This window comes from Henckelia pumila, chromosome 1 (genome assembly GCF_033568475.1).
Source record: "Henckelia pumila isolate YLH828 chromosome 1, ASM3356847v2, whole genome shotgun sequence".
In the NCBI taxonomy this organism is placed as follows: Eukaryota; Viridiplantae; Streptophyta; class Magnoliopsida; order Lamiales; family Gesneriaceae; genus Henckelia; species Henckelia pumila.
In genome coordinates, this window is record NC_133120.1 from 43,671,669 (window position 1) to 43,693,004 (window position 21,336).

Sequence of the window (21,336 nt, forward strand, 5' to 3'; positions counted from 1 at the left end):
ATGGGTGAGACCCAGCTGAGGCTCGGGAATGGTTCCAGAGTTGAAGCTACGGCCATTGGAGATGTTTGTTTGATTTTGCAGAATGGTTTTAAATTATTGTTGAGAGATGTTTTATTTGTGCCAGATTTAATTAAAAACATTATTTCTATTTCTATGCTTGATAGAGATGGTTATTCTTGTAATTTTGTGAATGGGATTTGCAATATTTACAAGAATGAATGTTTAATTGGAAATGGACAACTTGAAAACGATCTATACAATTTAAAACTAAAAGACGTTCCAGTAAATTGTATTGACAAACGGCGACAACAAACAAAAGGAAAATCGATAGTCAAAACCCGGCAAACCTTTGGCACGCTAGACTAGGTCATATTTCCTCAAGGAGGATGAACAAGCTAGTGGGAGAGGGCATGTTTGATATGTCTGATATTAACTCTCTACCTACTTGTGAATCCTGCCTAAAAGGGAAAATGACTAAATCTCCTTTTAAGGGGAAGCCTGAACGTAGTCAAAATCTGTTGGATTTGATCCATACAGATGTTTGTGGTCCATTTAGAGTAGGGACTCAACATGGCCACACCTACTTCATTACCTTTACTGATGATTATTCTAGGTATGGGTATTTATATTTAATGAAATATAAGTCTGAAGCATTTGAAAAGTTCAAAGAATTCAAGGCTGAAGTAGAAAACAAGCTAGGTAAAAGTATTAAAGCACTTCGATCGGATCGAGGTGGAGAATACTTGAGTACCGAGTTTTTGGACTATCTAAAAGAGAATGGGATTCTCTCTCAGTGGACTCCTCCTATGACACCACAGCTTAATGGTGTATCGGAGCGTCGTAATCGAACTTTGTTGGACATGGTTCGATCCATGATGAGCTTCACTGAGCTTCCACCTTCGTTTTGGGGCTATGCGCTTGAAACGGCGGTATTGTTGTTGAACAACGTCCACACTAAAGCAGTGGACAAAACACCATACGAGTTATGGAATGGCAAAGCTCCTAAGTATTCGTACTTGAGGATTTGGGGATGTCCTGCTTACGTGAAGCGGACAGTGGGAGATAAGTTGGATAGTCGATCCAGCTTATGTTATTTTGTAGGGTATCCGAAGAATTCAATCGGATATTATTTCTATTATCCTGCTGAAACAAAGGTGTTTGTTTCACGGAATGCCACCTTCTTGGAGAAGGAGTTCTTATTGGATAAGAAAGGCGAGATGATGGAACTCGAAGAAGTTCGAGAAGAACCCGAAATACAAAATAACGATCCCACACCTCAGGAACCATTGCTGGACACGCCTGCACCTAGAAGATCCGAGAGGACTTCTAGACCTCCAGTTCGATATGGTCTTCTTCTTGAAGAGGGTCAAGATGAACCCGACATTGGATGTGATCCAAGAAGCTTCAAGGAAGCAATTTCTGATGCGGATTCGAATTTATGGCTTGAAGCTATGCAGTCAGAATTGGATTCGATGCATACTAACCAAGTCTGGTCTTTAGTGGATCCTCCCGATGGAATTGTTCCAATAGGGTGTAAATGGATCTACAAAAGAAAGCTTGGGCCTGATGGTAAGGTATTGACCTACAAGGCGCGATTGGTGGCTAAAGGTTATACTCAAAGGCAAGGAGTTGACTATGACGAAACCTTTTCACCAGTTGCAATGTTCAAGTCCATAAGAATCCTTATTGCCATAGCTGCATGGTATGACTATGAGATATGGCAAATGGATGTGAAGACTGCTTTTCTTAATGGAGACATTAAGGAAGAAATCTATATGAAGCAGCCTGAGGGGTACACATCCATGGGAAGCGAGCATAAGGTATGCAAGCTTCAGAGATCAATTTATGGTCTAAAACAAGCATCAAGAAGTTGGAACCAGAAATTTGATGAAACAATTAAAGATTTTGGTTTCATCAAGAACCGGAGGAACCTTGCGTGTACAAGAAAGTAGTTAAGGATGCGGTGACATTCTTAGTACTTTATGTTGATGACATCCTACTCATTGGGAATGATGTAGGGATGTTGCAGTCAACAAAGATATGGTTATCAGGTAGATTTTCGATGAAGGATTTGGGTGAGGCATCCTACATTCTTGGGATACAGATCTATAGGGATAGATCTAAGAGAATGATAGGACTCACTCAATCAACCTACATCGATACCATATTGAAACGGTTTTCAATGGATGGGTCCAAGAGAGGACATCTACCCATGTGTCATGGAGTTTCTCTATCCAAGTCTATGTGTCCCAAGACTGATGCAGAGATAGAGAATATGACACATGTACCATATGCGTCAGCTATAGGTAGTATCATGTATGGGATGATATCTACCAGACCGGATGTAGCATTTGCTCTGAGTGTCACGAGCAGATATCAGTCTAATCCTGGTCAGATGCATTGGAAAGCCGTGTGAAGGACATTCTTAAGTACTTGCGAAGGACTAAGAATATGTTCATGGTTTATGGAGGACGAGAACTCAAACTGGAAGGCTATACCGACTCTAGCTTCCAAAGTGATGTGGATGACTCGAAGTCAACCTCTGGATTTGTGTTCATGCTCAATGGCGGTGCTGTCTCTTGGAAGAGTTCCAAGCAGGACACCACAGCGGATTCCACCACTGAGGCTGAATACATTGCAGCATCAGCTGCTGCTAAAGAGGCCGTTTGGATGAGGAATTTCGTCCAAGAGTTGGGCGTCATTCCTGAATTTGTTGGTCCAGTCCCGGTGTACTGCGACAACACGGGTGCCGTTGCTCAAGCAAAGGAACCAAGGTCTCATCAAAGATCCAAACACGTACTGAGGAAATACCACATAATCCGGGAGATTGTGGAAAGAGGAGACATCAGTGTCGAACGAGTGGCCTCTGCAGACAATATCGCTGATCCACTTACTAAGCCTTTGCCAGGACCATTGTTTGACAAACATCGCGAAGCAATGGGTCTACGTAGTATGACTAGTTGGCTATAGGGCAAGTGGGAGATTGTAAGAGTGGGTGCCCAGTGAGCCAACTGTGGCTATGGGCTTTGTTGACTCTTTGTATAAACAATCTTTTGTTTAATATTATTTACACTTTTATGGCAATGACTTTATATTACTTCATATTGTTATATTGTGATATACTATTGTTGTTTTGATAAAGACCTTGAATATACTATAGTGTATGTAAGATGTGGTAGAACATGGGGATGTCTATCATGAAATACATCTTATAGTCACTGTATATTCTAAAACCGTTCCTAGTCGATTGAGCCGTCCGATAATAAGGATAAGGATCGCTCGAGTTTGAGACTAGCATTTGCGATGCGGAGTACCACGTTTCATTGGTAGGGAACATGGAGATGTTCGAAGCATGCAAATGGATATTCATAGGATGAATAATCGAACTACCCTATCCGGACTTTCCAAGTGGTTATCACTTATCGAGTGGATTAAGTCCGCGGTTTTGGTTGTACACCATTAGTCCTTACGACTTGAAACATCATGGAGACTCTATATGCTAGTGCTGTGCTTTGACTCGTTTACCGACTCTATGGGGGTCATCAGGTGTCGAGATTGGGTACAGTTACGACACATATAGGAGTCAATGCATTGTTGTCAAGGATTCACCACATACTTGCGAGTGTGGATATCCTATGCGATCTGAGGAGATATTAGTGTGACAAATCTCTGGCCAGAGTACTTGATGTGATTTAAGAAATGGTTTCTTAGTAGCACATGCGATGTCACTAATTTGATCTTCAAGATGTATTGCATAGTTATCGAATCTTGAGCGACTCTCGATATACCAATGGTTGTTGATTCGATCGGGATATATGGATGAAGGGACCGTACTGTACGTTAACCAAAATCTACTGGTTCTTGTAGGCACTATCAGTGATACCTAGGGAATCATGGGGCGATGTTGCTAGGCGCTTTACCATGATTCGTTGGGCAAGTCGGAAAGTGTTGTTCCGAGTCACAAGGAGTTGTGAGCCCACGGCTAGCTGTATCCCTGAACCATTGAGGGTCACACAGTGTAATGGAGTTTTAATCCCCGTTGAGATAGTTAAATTTAAAGAGTTAAATTTAATGAACTAAGGACTTGGACTTCTTAAATAAGAGTAAGGGAGTAGGATTTCCTAAAATGACATAGGGATGGACATTTTTGGAAACCACTGAATTCGGATTCAGGAAAATTTATTTTGACTTTAAAACGTGCAGAAATGGTTTCTGTGCACATTGGTGAAATCGTTTCATCAATCGGAGTCACGATGAATTTTATATTAATTTCTGAACGAGTGGGCTTTGCTTGTCGGGCCCCAGCTTATGACTAATGGGCCCTAAGGTGTTAGTGGCCTGCATTATAAATAAGTTATTTCAGTACAGAAATTACACACAACAGGTCATTATTTTGAGAGCAATTTTCGAAAACCCTACCCTCTCTCTCAAACATATTTCGGCCGCCCCCCTTCACTCTGCCCGAGAAATTCCGGTCTGTGATTTTGAATTGCAGTCAGGAATAACGAATCAAATTCGTGTATTCTCTTCGCAGAAAACTTCTGATAGATTTTCTAGTGCAATCTATCAGAGGGATTAAACCTCTGTTCGTGGACCTGATTGAAGGCGTTCATCGGTTCCAGGGAGAGACAACAAGAGCAGAATTGTTCTGTTGGTGTCCATTAATCTCGTTGCGAGATTTGAGGTAAAATTTATTTAATTGTTATTTAAATTTTACACACACGTAATTCAATCGATGAACGGTTGATACCCATACCATGGAAACGTTCCATGAGAAAATTTTTAAACTTCCGCTGCACCGGGTATCAATCGTAATTGGTCTGGGAACTCGCCAGTTTTTCAACAAAAGGTACAAAATTTTCCAGATAAAATCAAATATGTAAAACAACTCCAAAGTTTTCTCGGAGTGGTTAATTTTGCAGGGATGTTCATAGATAACCTATCAATGTACAGGAAGGTGTTCAGTCCTTTGTTAAAAAAGGATGCAATGTTTATATAGACCGATAAATATACTAAATGGGTAAACCAACTGAAGAAGATATGTAAGAAACTCCCAAAAATGGCCATACCCGTAGCTGAGGATGATTTGGTATTATTTACAGATGCCAGCGACGATTGGTGGGCAACAGTCCTTACTAAACTCACTCCAGATGGGGAAGTACCATGCAGATACTGTAGCGGCATTTTTACAGAATCTGAGGGTATTAGATGACATATCAACGAAAAGGAATTTTACGCAGTTAAAAAGGCTTTTGAAAAATGGTCTTTATTTTTACTTGCTAAAAAATTTACCTTGAAAGTTGATAATACCCAGGTAAAAGATTTCTTAAAGAATAAGATTGAATCTAAACCAGAGAAAGCTAGATTATTAAGATGACAAGCTTTATATCAAAATTATATTTTTGATATTATTATTATTAAATCTCATGAAAATATTCTTGCAGGTTTTTTAACAAGGGATGAAAGGCAGTGACGTGGATTTCATCATGAAAATGCAGAGGCATCTGATCAGGGAACACCTTGAGTTGCTTCAAACCGAGTTCAACCAGTTAGTCATTAATGCTGAAATGGCTGGCAGGTTACAACAAGCTGATCAGATCAAAGTATCTAATAGAATTACAGGATGTTTGCAAGTTCAAACTCAACTATGGGCTGTTATTCAAGGGCCAATTGTGGAAGCTATAAAGAAACCATTGGTTTCTCATAAACAAGAAATGACAAAACCATTGGTTTTACAAGAAGAAAAAATACAGCCACTGGTTGTAGAACAAGATGTTGGAGATTCTAAAACCCAAGAAATAAGTGCTAATCTATCATCATGTTTTGATGAATTGGATGAAACAACAATTGATGAGCAAAACTCATCAAGTCAACCCTCTGCCTTTGGGGTAAAAGAGGAATAAATCAATTTTAGGCCCAACACTGACAAGATAAAATCTAAGATTGATACTAATCCAGCTATTATTTCTCCATTCCAGGTTTATCAACATAGGTGGGAGAAATTGAACACAAGGAGTGAAATCAACCCGAATACTTGCAGGGTTGATGTTGCAAGAATATATCCAAGGGTTTGGCTAAAAAACAATGTCAATTCTAAGGATGTAAAGCTCTAGTATGAATTTGGGGCTTTGGCCTCAGTTTATACAACGTCACTAGGCTTTCTGGAGATATCACAGTTACCAAAATGGATCCAGGAAGCAGTCCAAGAAACATGGGCAAATAATGATCATTTGTCCAGAGGAGATGTGCTAGAGTTATATTTTTTCAGTGCAGCTCCAGAACCATTAGAGAATGGATCACACGAACCCATTAATTTCATCAAGCTGAGGAGACCTGATATAAATATTCATAAATTTATCAAGGATCCTAAAACTAAATAAATACCCTTGGTGTCCACTTTCGGAGAAAATAAAATGTCTTACCGAGATGGACACAGTCAAGTTTTCATTCAAATTTTATCAGAATTCTGTGAATGGATCGTTCCTGTTAAACACAATGACAGGAAAAACTACGACTTTCGTGGAAGAACTCTTCGAAAAGAAGAGAAAACTTTTGTGGAACAATAAGCTGCCGGTAATTAAAGAAACTCGCAGAAAATTTTGTAACATGACTCATGTTGGACGATGGTCAGAGAATATCCTGTCCAGAATGTCCAAATCAGAAGGAGCCAGAATTTGAAAAAATCTTTAGACCCCGAACGGATCGAAAGGATTTTTTCGAGACAAGCAAAGGTGGACAGGGACCACTAAAGATGCGTTTTCACAGTGGCCCACTTCAAAACCAAAAGATGCCCCGATAACAATAAATAAGGCGTGTGAGGAGAATAAAGCCAAAAAAAAGTGGCAGACATGTGACTCATCCATAGGGGTGTAAACGAGCCGAGCTACTCGTGAGCAACTCGCGAGTAGCTCGGTCAAAGCTCGACTCGAGCTCGATTTGACCGAGCTCGAGCTCGAGTAGCTCGAGCATACAATCGAGCTCGAGTCGAGCTTTGAAACTATGTGATCGAGTAGCTCGCGAGCTACTCGATAAGCCGCATATATATATATATATATATTAAAAAATAATATAAATATATATAAATATAAATATAAATATAATATATATAATATAATATTATATTTATATATTAATTTATTTATAATATTTATATATTTATTTATAATATTTAATTAATTTTATTTTATTTATTATATTTATATATATATTTATTTTATAATATATATAATATAATATTTTATTTATTTATTTATTTATATATTTTTAATTTTTATATATATATATAATATAAAAGCTCGAGCTCGAGCTCGAGTACTCGAACTACAACCGAGCTCGAGTATTGTGCTACTCGAGCTCGAGTAGTGTTCGAGCTCGAGTACTCGAACTACAACCGAGCTCGAGCTCGAGCTCATATTTTACCACTCGATCGAGCTCGAGCTCGAGTAGTAAAATATGAGCTCGAGTAGTGTGCTACTCGAGCTCGGCTCGACTCGATAACACCCCTACTCCTCCACTAGTAAAAGATGTCATCAATAATGACATAAAAAATACAAGACAGCTGTAAGATTCCCTGATGTTTTTCGGTGAAACCAGTGGAACTACAACTATAAATACATGCATTTGAAGAAGCTGAAGACATCGAGCATTTCCTTCAGTTTTCTTACGAATAAAATTGTTGTATTTCTCTTTCTAAGTTTTGTAATAAGTTCTTTATTTTATGTATTTCAAGAACAAGACTATCATGAGTAGCTAAATAAGTTATCTCTTCCTCTTCAAAGAAAATCATTTATGTAATAATAATATGTCTGAATAAATTTCTATAAGTTTCTTGTCCTTCTATGCTCATATTTTATAATTAAATTTATATACCATATGCCTTAAAGTAGAAAATGAATTAATGCTGTGTTGGGTGTCGTTGATGGAACTTGTGAAGAAACCATCTGTTGTGACCGCGTGGTTGGAATGGGAGGAGCACTTCATAAAATTCGGCAGGTATGACCCGACGACATTATGGTCAAAGAGGTATTGGAATTTAATTCATCTTACGGAAGCATATGTTGGACCCTAATTTAGAGTATATCGGCTGGAAACCTTGCATAACCGATAGTCTTGCATGGCCGGAACTGGTTTGATAGGTATAACAATGCCACATACAAAAGAATAATTTTTAATTAATTATTAATTCAAAAATGGTGACCACTAGGGAGTGAAAACAAAAAAAGAGGTGGGTAGGGAGTTAAGATAAAGAGAAGTTTGGTAATAGGGAGTTTTAAATAATTTGCCCATTTTCACCACTTTATACTTCCATCTATATATAATTTTGTACTCAATGTGTTAAATATTTTTCTAAGGTATCTTATTTTTTACTTATGATATATTAACCTATAAAATGTAAAATATTCTTAAAATGTAAAAATATTTGACTAAATGTTGTCTGTAAAATTTTATATTATATAGTATACATAGTCTATCAATAATTAATTTTGATATGATAATTGAATATAAATAAAAACTTAAATACACTTTCATTAGTCATAATGCATTAAATCACTCCTTAAGGTTAAATCTTAATACCTTTTTTTCCCTTGATTTTTACCTCATTTTTCAATAATTGTCCATACATATTTTTTGATCCATACACAATTTGAGAGAGTTAAATCTTAATCCCTTTTTTTTCTTGTTTTTGTTACCTCATTTTTCAATAATTGTCCATACATATTTTTTGATCCATACACAATTTGAGGAAAAAGTTCTAAATTTGCAATGAAAAAACTTTTCTCATCATTCATATTTTTATAGTAGAGATTTTATTTCACTTATCAAAAAATAAAATAAGACATTGATAATTATTGATTGAAGAGAGCATAACCTTGAGCTATGAATAATTCTTATTGATTTTCTAATACTTGTTAAGAGTCTTATGTTTGAATTTTAAATTTATTTAGGTAAATTTGGATTACGTTTTGACATTTGTTTTCAATAATTATCTTTGATTTATTTATATTGATGAATTTAATTTCCGTTTCTACTAATAAAAATAAGAATGATTCATTTAGAAAATTCAACAATAGTTTATAAGAAAAAATAGATAGTAGAAAAACTTTATATTTATAATTTTCTTCTCATTATTGTATTTTTTTTTAAGAATGAATTTAGGAATATGATGACAACCATTGAAATGTTGCATTCAATGGATAAAAAATTAAATAAATGCACCAATTAAATGAAAAAGCATACATTGATTTCCACAAATTCAATATCCCAAATTTGACTCTAAATTTTACACCATTTTTTCACTCATGCTCATGCAATTAATACAAATCATTCATGTTTTTTAGGCAATATAATAAAAACACAATGCAAAAACTTTGTCCTTCATTCATACTTTTATAGTAGAAAATATATATATATATTCCTTAATCATACAAAAGATAAAAAAAAATATATGGAAGTCTCCCAAAATCTCAAAATGGGGCTTCTAAATTCCGTCTCAAACAAACATTTATTTGGTTTGAAGCCCCAAGGAATGGGATCTCCAAATCCTTTTTCTATGTTTGGTTGAAATTTAAAAATTCCATTTCTTACGTGGAAGTAAATTAAAATTAAATTAAATTTGAAATTTTAGATTCTTATTACTAAAGCAACATTTAGGAATTTTCTATTACTTTTTATAAAACATATACGTTAAGAATAGAGATACATTTGTAATGAATAAATAAAACTTTTGAAATTAGTTTCTATTAAACTATTAAGGAATTTTTATGAAAGTCTTTCATCTCTTCGATGGAAGTTTTATTTTCCCAGAATGTCTCCTAATTTTTTGCCTTCTTCTGATGATCGATTGAAACTCTGATAAAAAAGATTTACATTGGTTATATTTCATCTCTTCAACAAGTTTAGTAATTAGCAAAACATGCCTATTGTTCCGATGTTCCGCCAGTAGAGCACTTCGATGACCGTGTAGATACTATCACAACTGGCATTGATGATTCCTCTAAATTTAGTTGTAATTTCAAAATGTTTTAAAAATAATAAATCTTTCTTGAACAATTTTATATGCAACTATATATAATATTGTCATATTTCCAATCTGTTGAAAAATAAGCTAGAGGTACCAACCTGGTACCTAATTGGGATTTCTTGAACAGGATGATTTTGACGATTTTGAGAAGATAAATGGGCAAGAGAATCTAATAATATCTGAAATGTAAATCGGTTTAACCCATTTTAAAGACATAAACGCATCCTCGGCTACTAGCTCGTTTTTCAGAGCAGATATCTTGCTCTTCACAAGGTGACGTACCAAGGAGGAATAGTATTTGTATACACACGCTTAGCAATAGCTGCTCAAATATGTCATGAAACATATGTTTATTTTTCATTACAATAATGTACACAAGTAGCTAGAATCTTTGAATCCCAAGTACTACACATATATATAGCTTGTAAGCAAGTGTAACAAAGCATGTGCCACCTTTACTGAGCCATGCTACTAAGAATAAAAGCTCCTCCCAAGCAAATACTACACGGAAGTTGCAGTTTCGACTGCTATGGCGATTTCCTGCAGGGGGTTTAGTGATTGGCAAATGAGCAATGTAAGCAAAGTAATGCAGCAACAGGTACTTATTTATACAATAGCGATAAGAAAACAAGTGTGTACTTAAATTACCTTGACCTCCGCAGCACTTGAAAAGGTGCATTTTGAGGTGATGGCTTGTCCTTGATCCAACAGCCAGCCAACTTCACAATCAGTTTCCTTGTTTTCTCGTTTTTTGATTGAGCACCAAAGATTTTTTGGCAGTAATATGAGGTCTCCTTCATCTCTAATTGACTTGCGTGAGTATTCATCCCCAAGGTGTTGGATCATCTGTGGAATAACAACGCAACTCCATCACGTTCGTGTAAGACTGGAACATAAACAATAATTGAGTTGAGTGGTTATTACGTTTTGAGTATTATGGAATGTGGCGATAGCACCAACGCCTTGCCAAGACCCGGCAACTTTTGAACCACTCAAGGGTTGAGTAGTGGCGAAAGCATAATTGCTTATAGCACATCCACCTAGTTGATCACCATTTCTAAAGGGGCCATACCATTGCTCAGAAAACACCTTTATGTTCAGCAACCTCACCTCAGAGTCATTTAATCCGAGGACTTGAATGACCCTCACTCGTGACTCTTTGTCCCTAGGATCAATCAAGCAATGCTCCAACTCCAATACTTCATTGGCACTTTTAATCTTGTAATCGGAAATGGGCCATACAGAAACATAACATCCACTAGATTGATAAGCAATAGCAGAATGATGGGGTGGAGTTATAATCCTTTCCTGCACACTGTACCTGGTAGCGGCATCAGCTTCACATCCAACAGTTGGAAGAAGCTTAATGGCTTTGTACATGAAATATGGGATGTCATGATTGAAGTGAGCAAGAGTTGGACATTGGGTTTGCCAATCAAAAACCTCAACCTCCCATTCTCTGTAAGCATCTGGGACCACCGATTCTGGCAATTCAACAGGCTTCCCCTCCACGGTGAAATCTGCTCCAAATCCATCCCATTCTCCAGATACTCTCTCAGAAAATTCTTCCCAACCTGTATTAGCCGATGAAAAGACATACCCGATATTTTAAAAACATCTAAATCTATTATTCACACAACAAATTAGTATGAGTTTACTTTTGGCGACATGCTTACACACCTTACATACCTTCCAAGTAGCACGAAGTAAGTTAACTACTGAACTAATTACAGGGAAATTATAGGACATACCAGTGTTGGTGATGCTAGTACTAGGACTAGTTAAGGTTGTTTCTGCAGAAGTTACTCGAAGGCCGGGGTGATTGGCAGGAGCCGCAAAACTTTGTGCATCCCTGCAAGTATTGAAAGTTGAACAGATGTTTATCTATAGAAAATTGGTGAGATGGAGTAGAAATGGAGAAGGTTGCCGCCATAATTTTAAATTTATTGCTGTACACTCTCCTATCTTCATCCTCATCTGCCCACACTCTCCGACTTTGCCCCACTGCCCCGCCCCGCCCCAACCTCCACCTCCACCTCCACCTCCACATTTGATTATATTTGCATCATCAAGACTAAAGAATGAGTAAGGTTGACAATTTTCAACTTTTTCCAAACTGCTTAAGTTTCTTTACCCAAGAACTACTTCCTTTATATCACAAAATCTAAAATTCAGCAATTCATAATCCAAAATTGTTCATCATAACATGATAGAATGAGGCAAATGCGTTACCTTAATTTTTGTTCCCGTTTTACCAAATTAAGGAGAAAATTAATGTCAAATTAACAATTAAATTATCAAAATTCGAGACTCCACATTTATTGAGTGTATTGATTAACTGATGAATTCATATCTACTTTCTGCTTTCATTATCAAACGAAAAAGCTGAAAAAACTGAAGTTTAACACCCAAAATCGATTAAATTAAAAGAGTCAATGAAAAATTACTTGCTGAAGGAGATTCCGGCGTTCTTGGAACGGCGGAAGGCGCATGCTGCTGCTGCTGCTGCGGACGAAGAAAGCCTCAAGTAGCGCTCCTGCTCATGAGTTTTCGGTAGAGACACCGGAAGGGATTGCTTTCCCTGAATCTGGAACATCGACCGGCAGCTCATTCTCCGATTCTATGAGCTAGGACTCTTTAGGCTATATATATGTGTGTATAAATATGTATATATTTATCGAAGCTCTTAATTATACACGAACAAGTTCCGTAGCGGTAACGGTAAATGCGGCGGCGGAGAAGGCGGTGGAATGGCGGCGGCGCCAGAATCCAAAGGATAGGAGGAGGTCTGGCGATGGAGAATATTCTCCTACGTACGCTGCGTATTTATAGCCAATCTTATTATTATTATTATTATTATTATTATTATTATTATTATTTATTGATCTAATTAATCGGAACTATTAGTTCTGTTAAACGTATTTATTATATTATAATAAATATTGATTTTTGACATTGAAGGGTAGCGAAGGGCTACAAATCATGATTCTTCTCTAGCTCATTTTTGTTGAGAGCTGTCAAAACCGGTCGGCGGAATGAGTCAATCCGCAACCCATCATAATCTGTTAGTCGACGGAAAGAGTTGACCCATCATATAGGCGGATTTGAAAATTATCAAACCAATCTGTCTATTTGACGTTGCGACATAGACCGACCAGCTAATTTTTAATAATATTTAATGGGTTAAGGGCGGGACACCACTTGGTGGAGCGGGGCAGACCTGCATTTAGACGGTTTGGAAATTGTCAACTCAACCCGTCTATATAATGGAGCAGCGCGGGCCAATCTAACGAATCCAACCTACTTTAAAAGTTATACTTTAAAATTGCTAAAATATATCAAGAGTTTCTAAAGGCATTTTATGTGTAATATGTAACCTAATGTGTAACTCAATGTATACATGTAACATTCCCCATTTTTAAAACCTTCGACAATGTCTAATTTAATGTTATTTATTTGAATGTACAAAATTTTCATTAAAACAACACAAATAAATGTTGTTACAATAATTAAAGTGTGATAGCTAGTGTTTTTGCAACACGGCATTATAAAATGATAGAAGAACTAAAATAAAAATACGATAACTTGACTAAATTAAAGAATTGTTATTTATATTGATTTATAATGAAATAAATTTTGAATATATGCAGAGAAGAAAATATGTAAACATAAAAATTAATCATGTATATTACTATATGACTATTATAAATCTCAATAAGACATATCACTCCAACAAGAATACATCTTCACTAACATTTTTTTTTCTTAATACGCACGTGCAATATAGTACTTAATTAGGAATTGATGAGAAATCTATAATTTTTTTAGTACTATATGATAACATTTTATTTCTAATATTTATATACTTAAATAAATAAAAGATATTATGCATTAACTCAAATGAAATAAACACTTCAATTATCTTTCCTGAGGATGTTGAAAGCAGCAGACAGCATGTTCCTAAAGAAAGCATTGGTAGCACTCACATCCTTGGCCATTCCGTCGAAAATGATGGATTTTATCTGAGAATCGCATGCCGCGATGTTGGCCATCACGGCATCCATGAACTTCTCAGCATCCGTATACACGTTCGCTAGCACCGCATTGATAGCGTCCTCTATCAGATCGTCCACCGGGTTGTACTGATCCATGCAGTCGCTCAAGGCGGATTGGAGACTCGGGGGAAGATCCGGGGTTGCTGCGAATGCTTTTATTCTGTATGAGAGATTGGCTGCACGATCTTCTACGAACCTGATGACAAAGTATTATTATTATTATTTTTTTTTTTTTTGAAAAATAAAACAGCTAGCAATATTGAACCGCTTGTCATTTTATCAAAAACTATAGCTCATGACAACCAACATATATATATATATATATATATTCTGGTTGAAAATCATACCATGCATGATAATATTGAGTAATATTTGTTCAGAATATATGATCAATCTACCTGAGAGTGAAGAAAGCCAATCCATTGGGATCGTTTTTCTGGTGGGGAGCTGAGGATTGCAGGGTGGATAAGCAATCGGATTCATAATCGCCTACGCCGTGGCATGCCTTTTGAATAAGAGATGTTTCTTGGACATCTGAAGTTCTTTGGATATTGATGATATGGGGGAGGAGAAGGTGGTGGCGGAGGGAGGCGAAGGCGACCGGAGGAGACTCGAGGACGAGGCAAAGGAGGAGGAGGAATGCCAATGGCAACAAGTTCTTGGAAGACATGGTCAGATTTCTTTGTCTCCTTCCCTTCCACTAGTTTTGCTTGTTATAAAGAGTGTCAAGAAAGTTGAAGAGGATTTGTTTTGTGTATATATAACAATGATAACTGATGGCTTGAAATTGTTGGCAAATGAGCAATGTCCATTCAAGGGACGTAGTGGGGCTTCAAATTAAATGGCATGAATTTTGAAGGGTGGTGCTTTTTTTTTTAATCATTATTAATTATATTTTTGAGGGAAAATTCATTTGTTCCCTAAAATTTTATTCCAATTTCGAATTTATCCATATATTTGAAAAAAACACATTCTTGTACTTGTCATTTTTTTTTTCTCAAAACAAATCCTTACACTATGTTTGGATTAGTACAAATTGGGATATGAAATTGGAATTGAATTTGGATTTGAAATTCATGGATTTAGAATCACATTATGATGTTTGACATGCATGAAAGGTTAAAATATGATTTAGAAATTGGATTTGAAACAAAGATAATATTATTTAATATAAAATATTATATACATATATATATCAATTATTTTTAAATATCTTACATCAATAATATTTTTGTAAACATTCATTTATTTTTTTCATAATATAAAAGAAAGAATTATTTTTAAAAATAACCAAAACAAACCATATCGTTATTAAATAGTATTTTTAAGAATGGAAAAAAATATTCTGTAATTTTGATCAAATTTTAATAAATTAAACTTTTATATTAAAAATAATAGTATTTTTAATAATTAAAAAAATATTATTATGGAATTTTGATAAAAAAAAAATTAACAAATTAAACTTTTATATTAAAAATAGCGGGGATTTTTTAATATTAAAGAAATTTTGATGTATAAAATATTTATATTTGATTTTTAGATAAATTTATCAGAATATTGCATATCACTAAGTGAATTTTAAAAATAATTTTAGGAATATCATATTTTATTAAGTTTTAAAAAATAATATAAATTTATGATTTATGTATGTAAAAATAATATTTGAAAATGATTTTTTTTTGTTGTTGTACATAGTTGAAATCTGATAAAATATATTCAATTTGGTAAGGATTTCATTTCATATATGGTCTGTGAATGGAAATGCTTCGGCTAAATAAATAGCTTCGCATGTCTTGTAAAGATTGTCTACTTTGGAATGATATCCCTTTGGTGAATGTGGCAAGACTGCTATTTATTAGTATCATATTGACCACAAGTTTTAGTATTTCTTTCAGCTTCTTGTGCTTCATTCATTGTGGCAAATTTTAATCCTCAACTATCAGTAGTCTCTCTTTATTTTTTCATCCTCAGATCTCCAACCGTGTTCCATGTTGGCGGTTCGCGCAGGCGGGTTTCAATCAAAGAAGCGAGAAAGTAGTCCCCCACAGATAGTTGAAACATAAACTTTTTGTTTCCAATACAACAGTAAGTAACAAGAAAAGACAGACGGGATCCCCGACGAACTTAATTCTATCATACACACACATTGATTTCGAGTCAGAAAGTGTTTGCAAATCGTTTTCTGGCTCACTGCACTGGCTTTTAGTGCAACAATACAAAAGAATCCAATCTGATTGATGAGAAGGGCTTCACTGTGGGAGAACTGGAGGCGCGATTGTGCGCGTGTTGTATGACCCACAATGGCTGCATTTCTGGCCGATTATGTGGAAGTAAACCTCGGTTGTGTCGTTGCAGTCGTTACAAAGAATCCAAACCTGTAAAGCATTGGCCGGGGTATTGGGTGCTTTCATAAGATTCTAGGTGTATCTAGCAAGGGTTGCTTTGAGTTAAAAATACCTTCTTCTGTCTGTATTCATCTGGCATGACAGTTGCTTCAATCTGTACAAGGGAACATTTTAAAGTGAGACAACGAAAGGCAGGCATCGCGGTGGAAGCAGGGAAAACTAGTTTAGCTTTTGAAGATCCAGCCAACTCAAAAAAAATAGAGTATCAAAACATGAATAGGGATCGCTCAGCTCGATGTGATTCGTTTATACCCCTGATTTCAGCCACATATAACATGAATTACCTCCTCATCTATCATCTCCCATGCTCGGGACATGTCCATGATCGATCTCGAGCATATTGGGCAGCAGTACCTACGTCCACATTCCATGAAACATCCAGCAAAGCGTGCAAATATGATTAGTGGATCGTAAAAAATGTTGAAAAATAATTCTCCAAGGAGTCTGTACTTTACTTCTCACGCTTTATCATCTCAAGGTAACATTCACAGTGCATCGTGTGTCCACATTTCATGACAGCCGTGTCTTTCAAAGAGTCGAATAGATACTGCAAATACGAAAACATAAAAATAAAATTCTCGAGTTACACTATATACCAGATTTTTTTACTCGATAGAACTAGTGGAAGACCTCGTAGCATATCGGACAATGATGCCTCATGGAGTTCTCCACACACGAATGATTGTTACGTAAACTAACCGAATAACACGACCCTGAACAAGTAAACTTAAAATGGGATGAAAATAGACTTCAAGGAATATACAGTTCCATGTTACAAAAGGGTAACCACAATACTCGTGACAGTTTAGCTGCATTAAACAGTTAAAGCATACCACACTTGTTGCAGTGAAAGTAGTTCTCGCGGCCTCCAATTCTATCAAGAAAACACATTCAATCAATTTTCACAAGCACTAGAAAATCGAACATTGCATACGTATTGTTGATCCGGTACGTATGAATGCATGTTTGTTAGTTCACTAACCTGCAAATCCCACACTCATCACAATGAAACAGTCCTTTGTCTATCTGCACCAAGTTAACACAAATTTCAGCATCGAGATTTTTAAGGTTGTAAAGGAAATTTTATAAACATTTGAAGCTAAACTAAAGGTATGGAGATGGTGGGTGAAAAAGACTAAAGATTGAACTACTTTAGCTATCTGTTTCTGTAAGGCAGCAAGTTTATTACATCATCATCATAAAATTTGCACACTTTGCAAAAATATTCTCCCATGTTCACGCCACAATTTGTACAAACACGTGCAACCTGGATCAACACGAAAGAAGACAATTATCTCTATTCACTCCGAACATGGACTAGAACAAAGAGTAGTACGAAACAGGGGAAGAAAACATACCGGCTGCTCTGTGTCGCAAACAGAACAAATCACCTGCAATATTAGCAAAAATTTAAATCAATGTTCAATAAAATCCTATACCAAGAGGATTGTACAGTAGGAGATTAAAATTAATTTGAGAAACATACTTGCTTCACATCGTACCGGACTATTTCATGGCGATCAAACAAATTACGCAGCATACCCTGATGATTCATTCGCACAGAATTAAAGCCATGAAAACCAGATCAGAAACATTGTTTTTCTCCATCATTCAGATACAAAATTTCTATAAGATTTAATTAGGGAGATTCATGTCCACATTTCCGCCAAAAAATCGGATGCAGAGAGGGATAATAGATTACCGCTGCTTCATTGTGACAGTGGCGGCAATCATAGACCTCGTTACAGCACGGAGCTCGAATCTTGCATCTTCGTCTATAATGCTTGCATCTACAACAAGATCATGAAATCTTTTATAAAGAAATGATTCATTATCTGGATTTTGGATGGTCTATCAAATGACACTTGTAAACTATATATAATCTGCAGCTGGATACTGAGAATTTTGTATATGTCCAACCCCAAAACAGCTAAATCAACTACCTTATGCTTTATAAAAGAAATCTAATCTCCATATTTTACCATAAACCCATATTCATGTAGCCCAATATTATAAACCAAACTATCATTAACGAGTAAGACATGAGCTTACGGCCAAAATCAGAGCAGAGAATAATAAAGGAACTTACAAAAGCAAGAACACCACAAATCATAACCAAATACCAGAAATATGGGTAAAGCTTATGTTTTTGAAAAGATTACAATCGAAAAGATTTCAATTTTCATGCATAAGCAATCAGCAGAATAAAAATTTGGCTCGGGAAACACCAAAACACTAGTTAAGCACCTAGATGATTAATTTTTTTTTTGGCTCACAATGACGGAATAAATGCTTTTAATGAATCACAAGAAATCCATGAACACAAAAACAAAACAAAACAAAACAAAATTTCCACATAAGCATCTGAATATATACAAGAATATGTACATTAAAAACAATAAAAAGATCAAACTTTACCCATAACCCATCTTCCCAAAAGTAAGGCGATCTTTGGAGGCGCCTTCCATAAGCATTTCCAACCAATAAAACGAGAGAAAAAGCCGAGGCGCAAAGGGGGAAGATGAGTTGTGCCCAAAATCCCCAAATTTATCAGACCAAAAATACCATCATAATTTGATACCGAGTGGGCAATGACCCTTTTATATACCCCCCCTCCATTTAATGCCCGAAACAACTCCCCATTTTTTAAAATATTACTATATTTGGAAAGAGTTGCATGATAGCCGCTTAAATGAGGAAAGAGGATAAGGTGGCGTGATAGAGACTAAGTAATGGGACACAGCACCGCACAGCTTGGCCAATGAGAAACCATTCTAGTGCTGATTTTCTTGATTTTCATGCTGACAGTTGAAATCCTGTGGCCCGTAACTTTTTCATATATTTGTTTGTGGGAGTTTGTTGAAAGTGAAGCCATGTGGGGATTTCGCATTAATTTCTTCATCTTTTGGTCAATTCTCCACCTTCCTTTTCTTTTCTTTCTTTTTTTTAAATAAAATTTCTCCTTTCTTTATGAGCACAAGTGACTAGAACCGTCAATTTAAGTTAGGCCTGCCGGGTCGGCTCGGCCCGCCGCACAATTTAAATGGGTTGGGTTGACATTTTTTCAACCCAACAAAAGATGGGCCTAAATGGGCCAACCCGCCATGGCCCGCGACCGGCGCGGGTTGGCCCGCCGCGGGCCTGGAGGATTATTAATTAATTTTTATTTTTATTATGATATATATATATATTTTTAATAAAAGTTATGAATTTTTTTTTGTATTAATTACTTTATATAAAATTTATACACATGAAATCAATAATTTAAATTTTTATTAATATATTTATATTATTATTTATTTATGAAATGATATTTATAATTAATTATAATTTTTTTTATTTATTTTTATTTGTCGTGAGCCAACCCGCGGGCCGGCCCGCCTAACCAGCAACCCACCTTGGATTGGGTTGGGTTGAGAATTTTCGGCCCTCCAGAATGGTGGGTCGGCCCGCCATCGATCCGCCAAAAGGTAGGTTTTTGGTGGGTCGGGCGGTTGGCCCGTTTGACAGCTCTACAAGTGACCCACTCTTTCACCACATTCATGCATGTACAAACGCCAGTGTATATGGATAGAGTCATAAAATTCAATTAACAAGTATACAAAAATATTATTTTAAAAAAAGAGTATACGAAAATAATTTAGTAAAAGGACGAGTGGCAACGTGGATAAATTATTTTTTAAAAAAACTTCATTATTGACATATTATATATGCGACAAAGTTGAGAGAGCGTAGGTGCAATCACCGGCCCTCCTTGTGCTATGGTCTATGTTTTTATCCCTTATTTTTTTTAATAAAAAATTCAATAGAAAAACTCTTATAAGACGGTGTCAAGGTTAGAAAATATCTAACATGCAAGGTATCGACAGAACATGATAGACATATTAAAAAATTTAATGCACTGATGTTGTCCTATGATGTTGGTAACATCAAAGACAACATCAACGAAAATCTAATATGTTTGAATGAAAAACAATTAAGCACAGATAATTAAGCAGTGGAAATAATCAGTAAAGAACAGTTAACACACGAATAACTGTGCACAAGTGCGATGCCTCAAGGAAAAAAATTATTACCAGAATAAAGTAATATCCAATTACAAAATTCAATCCTAGTAATTCCTATAAAATTCATATTCTAAACAAGTTTAGAAATCTAAACAACACTCTAAATTCAATCCTAGATTGAAAACAAAAACTAGAGAGTGTAAAGGAAAGATCAAATATCTCTAACAGTTGAGATATGAAAATCACACCCTAACACATTACGCAGCATACTTTTGCCATGCTTCCTTCCTTGACAGACACACTGGTTGAGATAAGTCTGAACATCCGCACAACCACTGTTGAGAATATGACATTCAGGGCTTTAGCATTGAAGTTCGATATTTGAACTTCCTCAGCAGTCCAGGTGGGTTCTGGTTGTCTCTGCCATCACCATCACCATCTATGATTTTCGAAGGTGTCCAGCCATTAAGCATACTCTGCCAGGCTCTTTCTTCGAGGGACTTAATGTAGACTCACATTTTTAACTTTCATAGAGGGAAATTTGTTCCATCCAAGACCGACGATTTTAAAGATGCATGAGCTGAAGGTGTATCTGTAGTGACCCGCACCGTGATCACCTACTAATCAGAAATTTAAGCATGCAATAATCTTAATTAAAACATAATAAAAAATTATCAGCAGAAAACACCAAAGTTATACAACCCAAGCAAAAGAAATCCGAATACTAAAGTTATTACAACCAAATCGAAATAACTACTCAGTATCAAACCTACAAGTTCTGATACAATCCTCGGAATAAACAAAAATTCCAAGCAGCTGCCCAAACTCAACAACTAAGTCCGTCATGA

At 35.9% G+C, this 21,336-nt stretch overlaps 3 protein-coding genes across 3 annotated transcripts; all 3 read right to left on the reverse strand.

Moving 5' to 3' along the window:
- Window positions 1-10,239: 10,239 nt before the first annotated feature.
- LOC140875281 (uncharacterized) lies at window positions 10,240-12,820 on the reverse strand. Its single transcript, XM_073278931.1, has 5 exons — window positions 12,469-12,820; window positions 11,773-11,873; window positions 10,946-11,595; window positions 10,670-10,867; window positions 10,240-10,561 (listed from the first exon to the last, which is right to left on the reverse strand). Exons 1-5 carry the CDS (start codon window positions 12,630-12,632, stop codon window positions 10,523-10,525), a joined length of 1,152 nt encoding a protein of 383 aa, XP_073135032.1. The 5' UTR covers window positions 12,633-12,820; the 3' UTR covers window positions 10,240-10,522.
- Window positions 12,821-13,606: 786 nt separating this feature from the next.
- LOC140876373 (uncharacterized) lies at window positions 13,607-14,781 on the reverse strand. Its single transcript, XM_073280330.1, has 2 exons — window positions 14,475-14,781; window positions 13,607-14,272 (listed from the first exon to the last, which is right to left on the reverse strand). Exons 1-2 carry the CDS (start codon window positions 14,744-14,746, stop codon window positions 13,936-13,938), a joined length of 609 nt encoding a protein of 202 aa, XP_073136431.1. The 5' UTR covers window positions 14,747-14,781; the 3' UTR covers window positions 13,607-13,935.
- A 1,340-nt stretch (window positions 14,782-16,121) lies between these two features.
- LOC140891406 (E3 ubiquitin-protein ligase MIEL1) lies at window positions 16,122-19,062 on the reverse strand. Its single transcript, XM_073299880.1, has 12 exons — window positions 18,900-19,062; window positions 18,184-18,271; window positions 17,968-18,024; window positions 17,840-17,872; window positions 17,671-17,748; window positions 17,464-17,507; window positions 17,315-17,355; window positions 17,112-17,194; window positions 16,937-17,028; window positions 16,766-16,835; window positions 16,534-16,575; window positions 16,122-16,451 (listed from the first exon to the last, which is right to left on the reverse strand). The coding sequence occupies exons 1-12, from the start codon at window positions 18,953-18,955 to the stop codon at window positions 16,326-16,328; spliced, it is 810 nt and encodes a 269-aa protein (XP_073155981.1). The 5' UTR covers window positions 18,956-19,062; the 3' UTR covers window positions 16,122-16,325.
- Between the last annotated feature and the right edge of the window lie 2,274 nt (window positions 19,063-21,336).

Bases quoted from the DNA above. Each gene is read 5' to 3' on its own strand.
- LOC140875281 (XM_073278931.1), bottom strand. From the start codon at position 12,632: ATGAGCTGCCGGTCGATGTTCCAGATTCAGGGAAAGCAATCCCTTCCG. The intron at 11,874-12,468 runs GTAATTTTTCAT...CAATACTTGCAG, and splicing joins GCCGGAATCTCCTTCAGCAA to GGATGCACAAAGTTTTGCGG. The intron at 11,596-11,772 runs GTATGTCCTATA...CGGCTAATACAG, and splicing joins TACTAGCATCACCAACACTG to GTTGGGAAGAATTTTCTGAG.
- LOC140876373 (XM_073280330.1), bottom strand. From the start codon at position 14,746: ATGTCTTCCAAGAACTTGTTGCCATTGGCATTCCTCCTCCTCCTTTGC. The intron at 14,273-14,474 runs GTAGATTGATCA...CTTTGTCATCAG, and splicing joins TTGGCTTTCTTCACTCTCAG to GTTCGTAGAAGATCGTGCAG.
- LOC140891406 (XM_073299880.1), bottom strand. From the start codon at position 18,955: ATGCTTATGGAAGGCGCCTCCAAAGATCGCCTTACTTTTGGGAAGATG. The intron at 18,025-18,183 runs GTAATCTATTAT...ATGAATCATCAG, and splicing joins ACTGTCACAATGAAGCAGCG to GGTATGCTGCGTAATTTGTT. The intron at 17,029-17,111 runs GTCTTCCACTAG...TCGTATTTGCAG, and splicing joins ATTGTCCGATATGCTACGAG to TATCTATTCGACTCTTTGAA.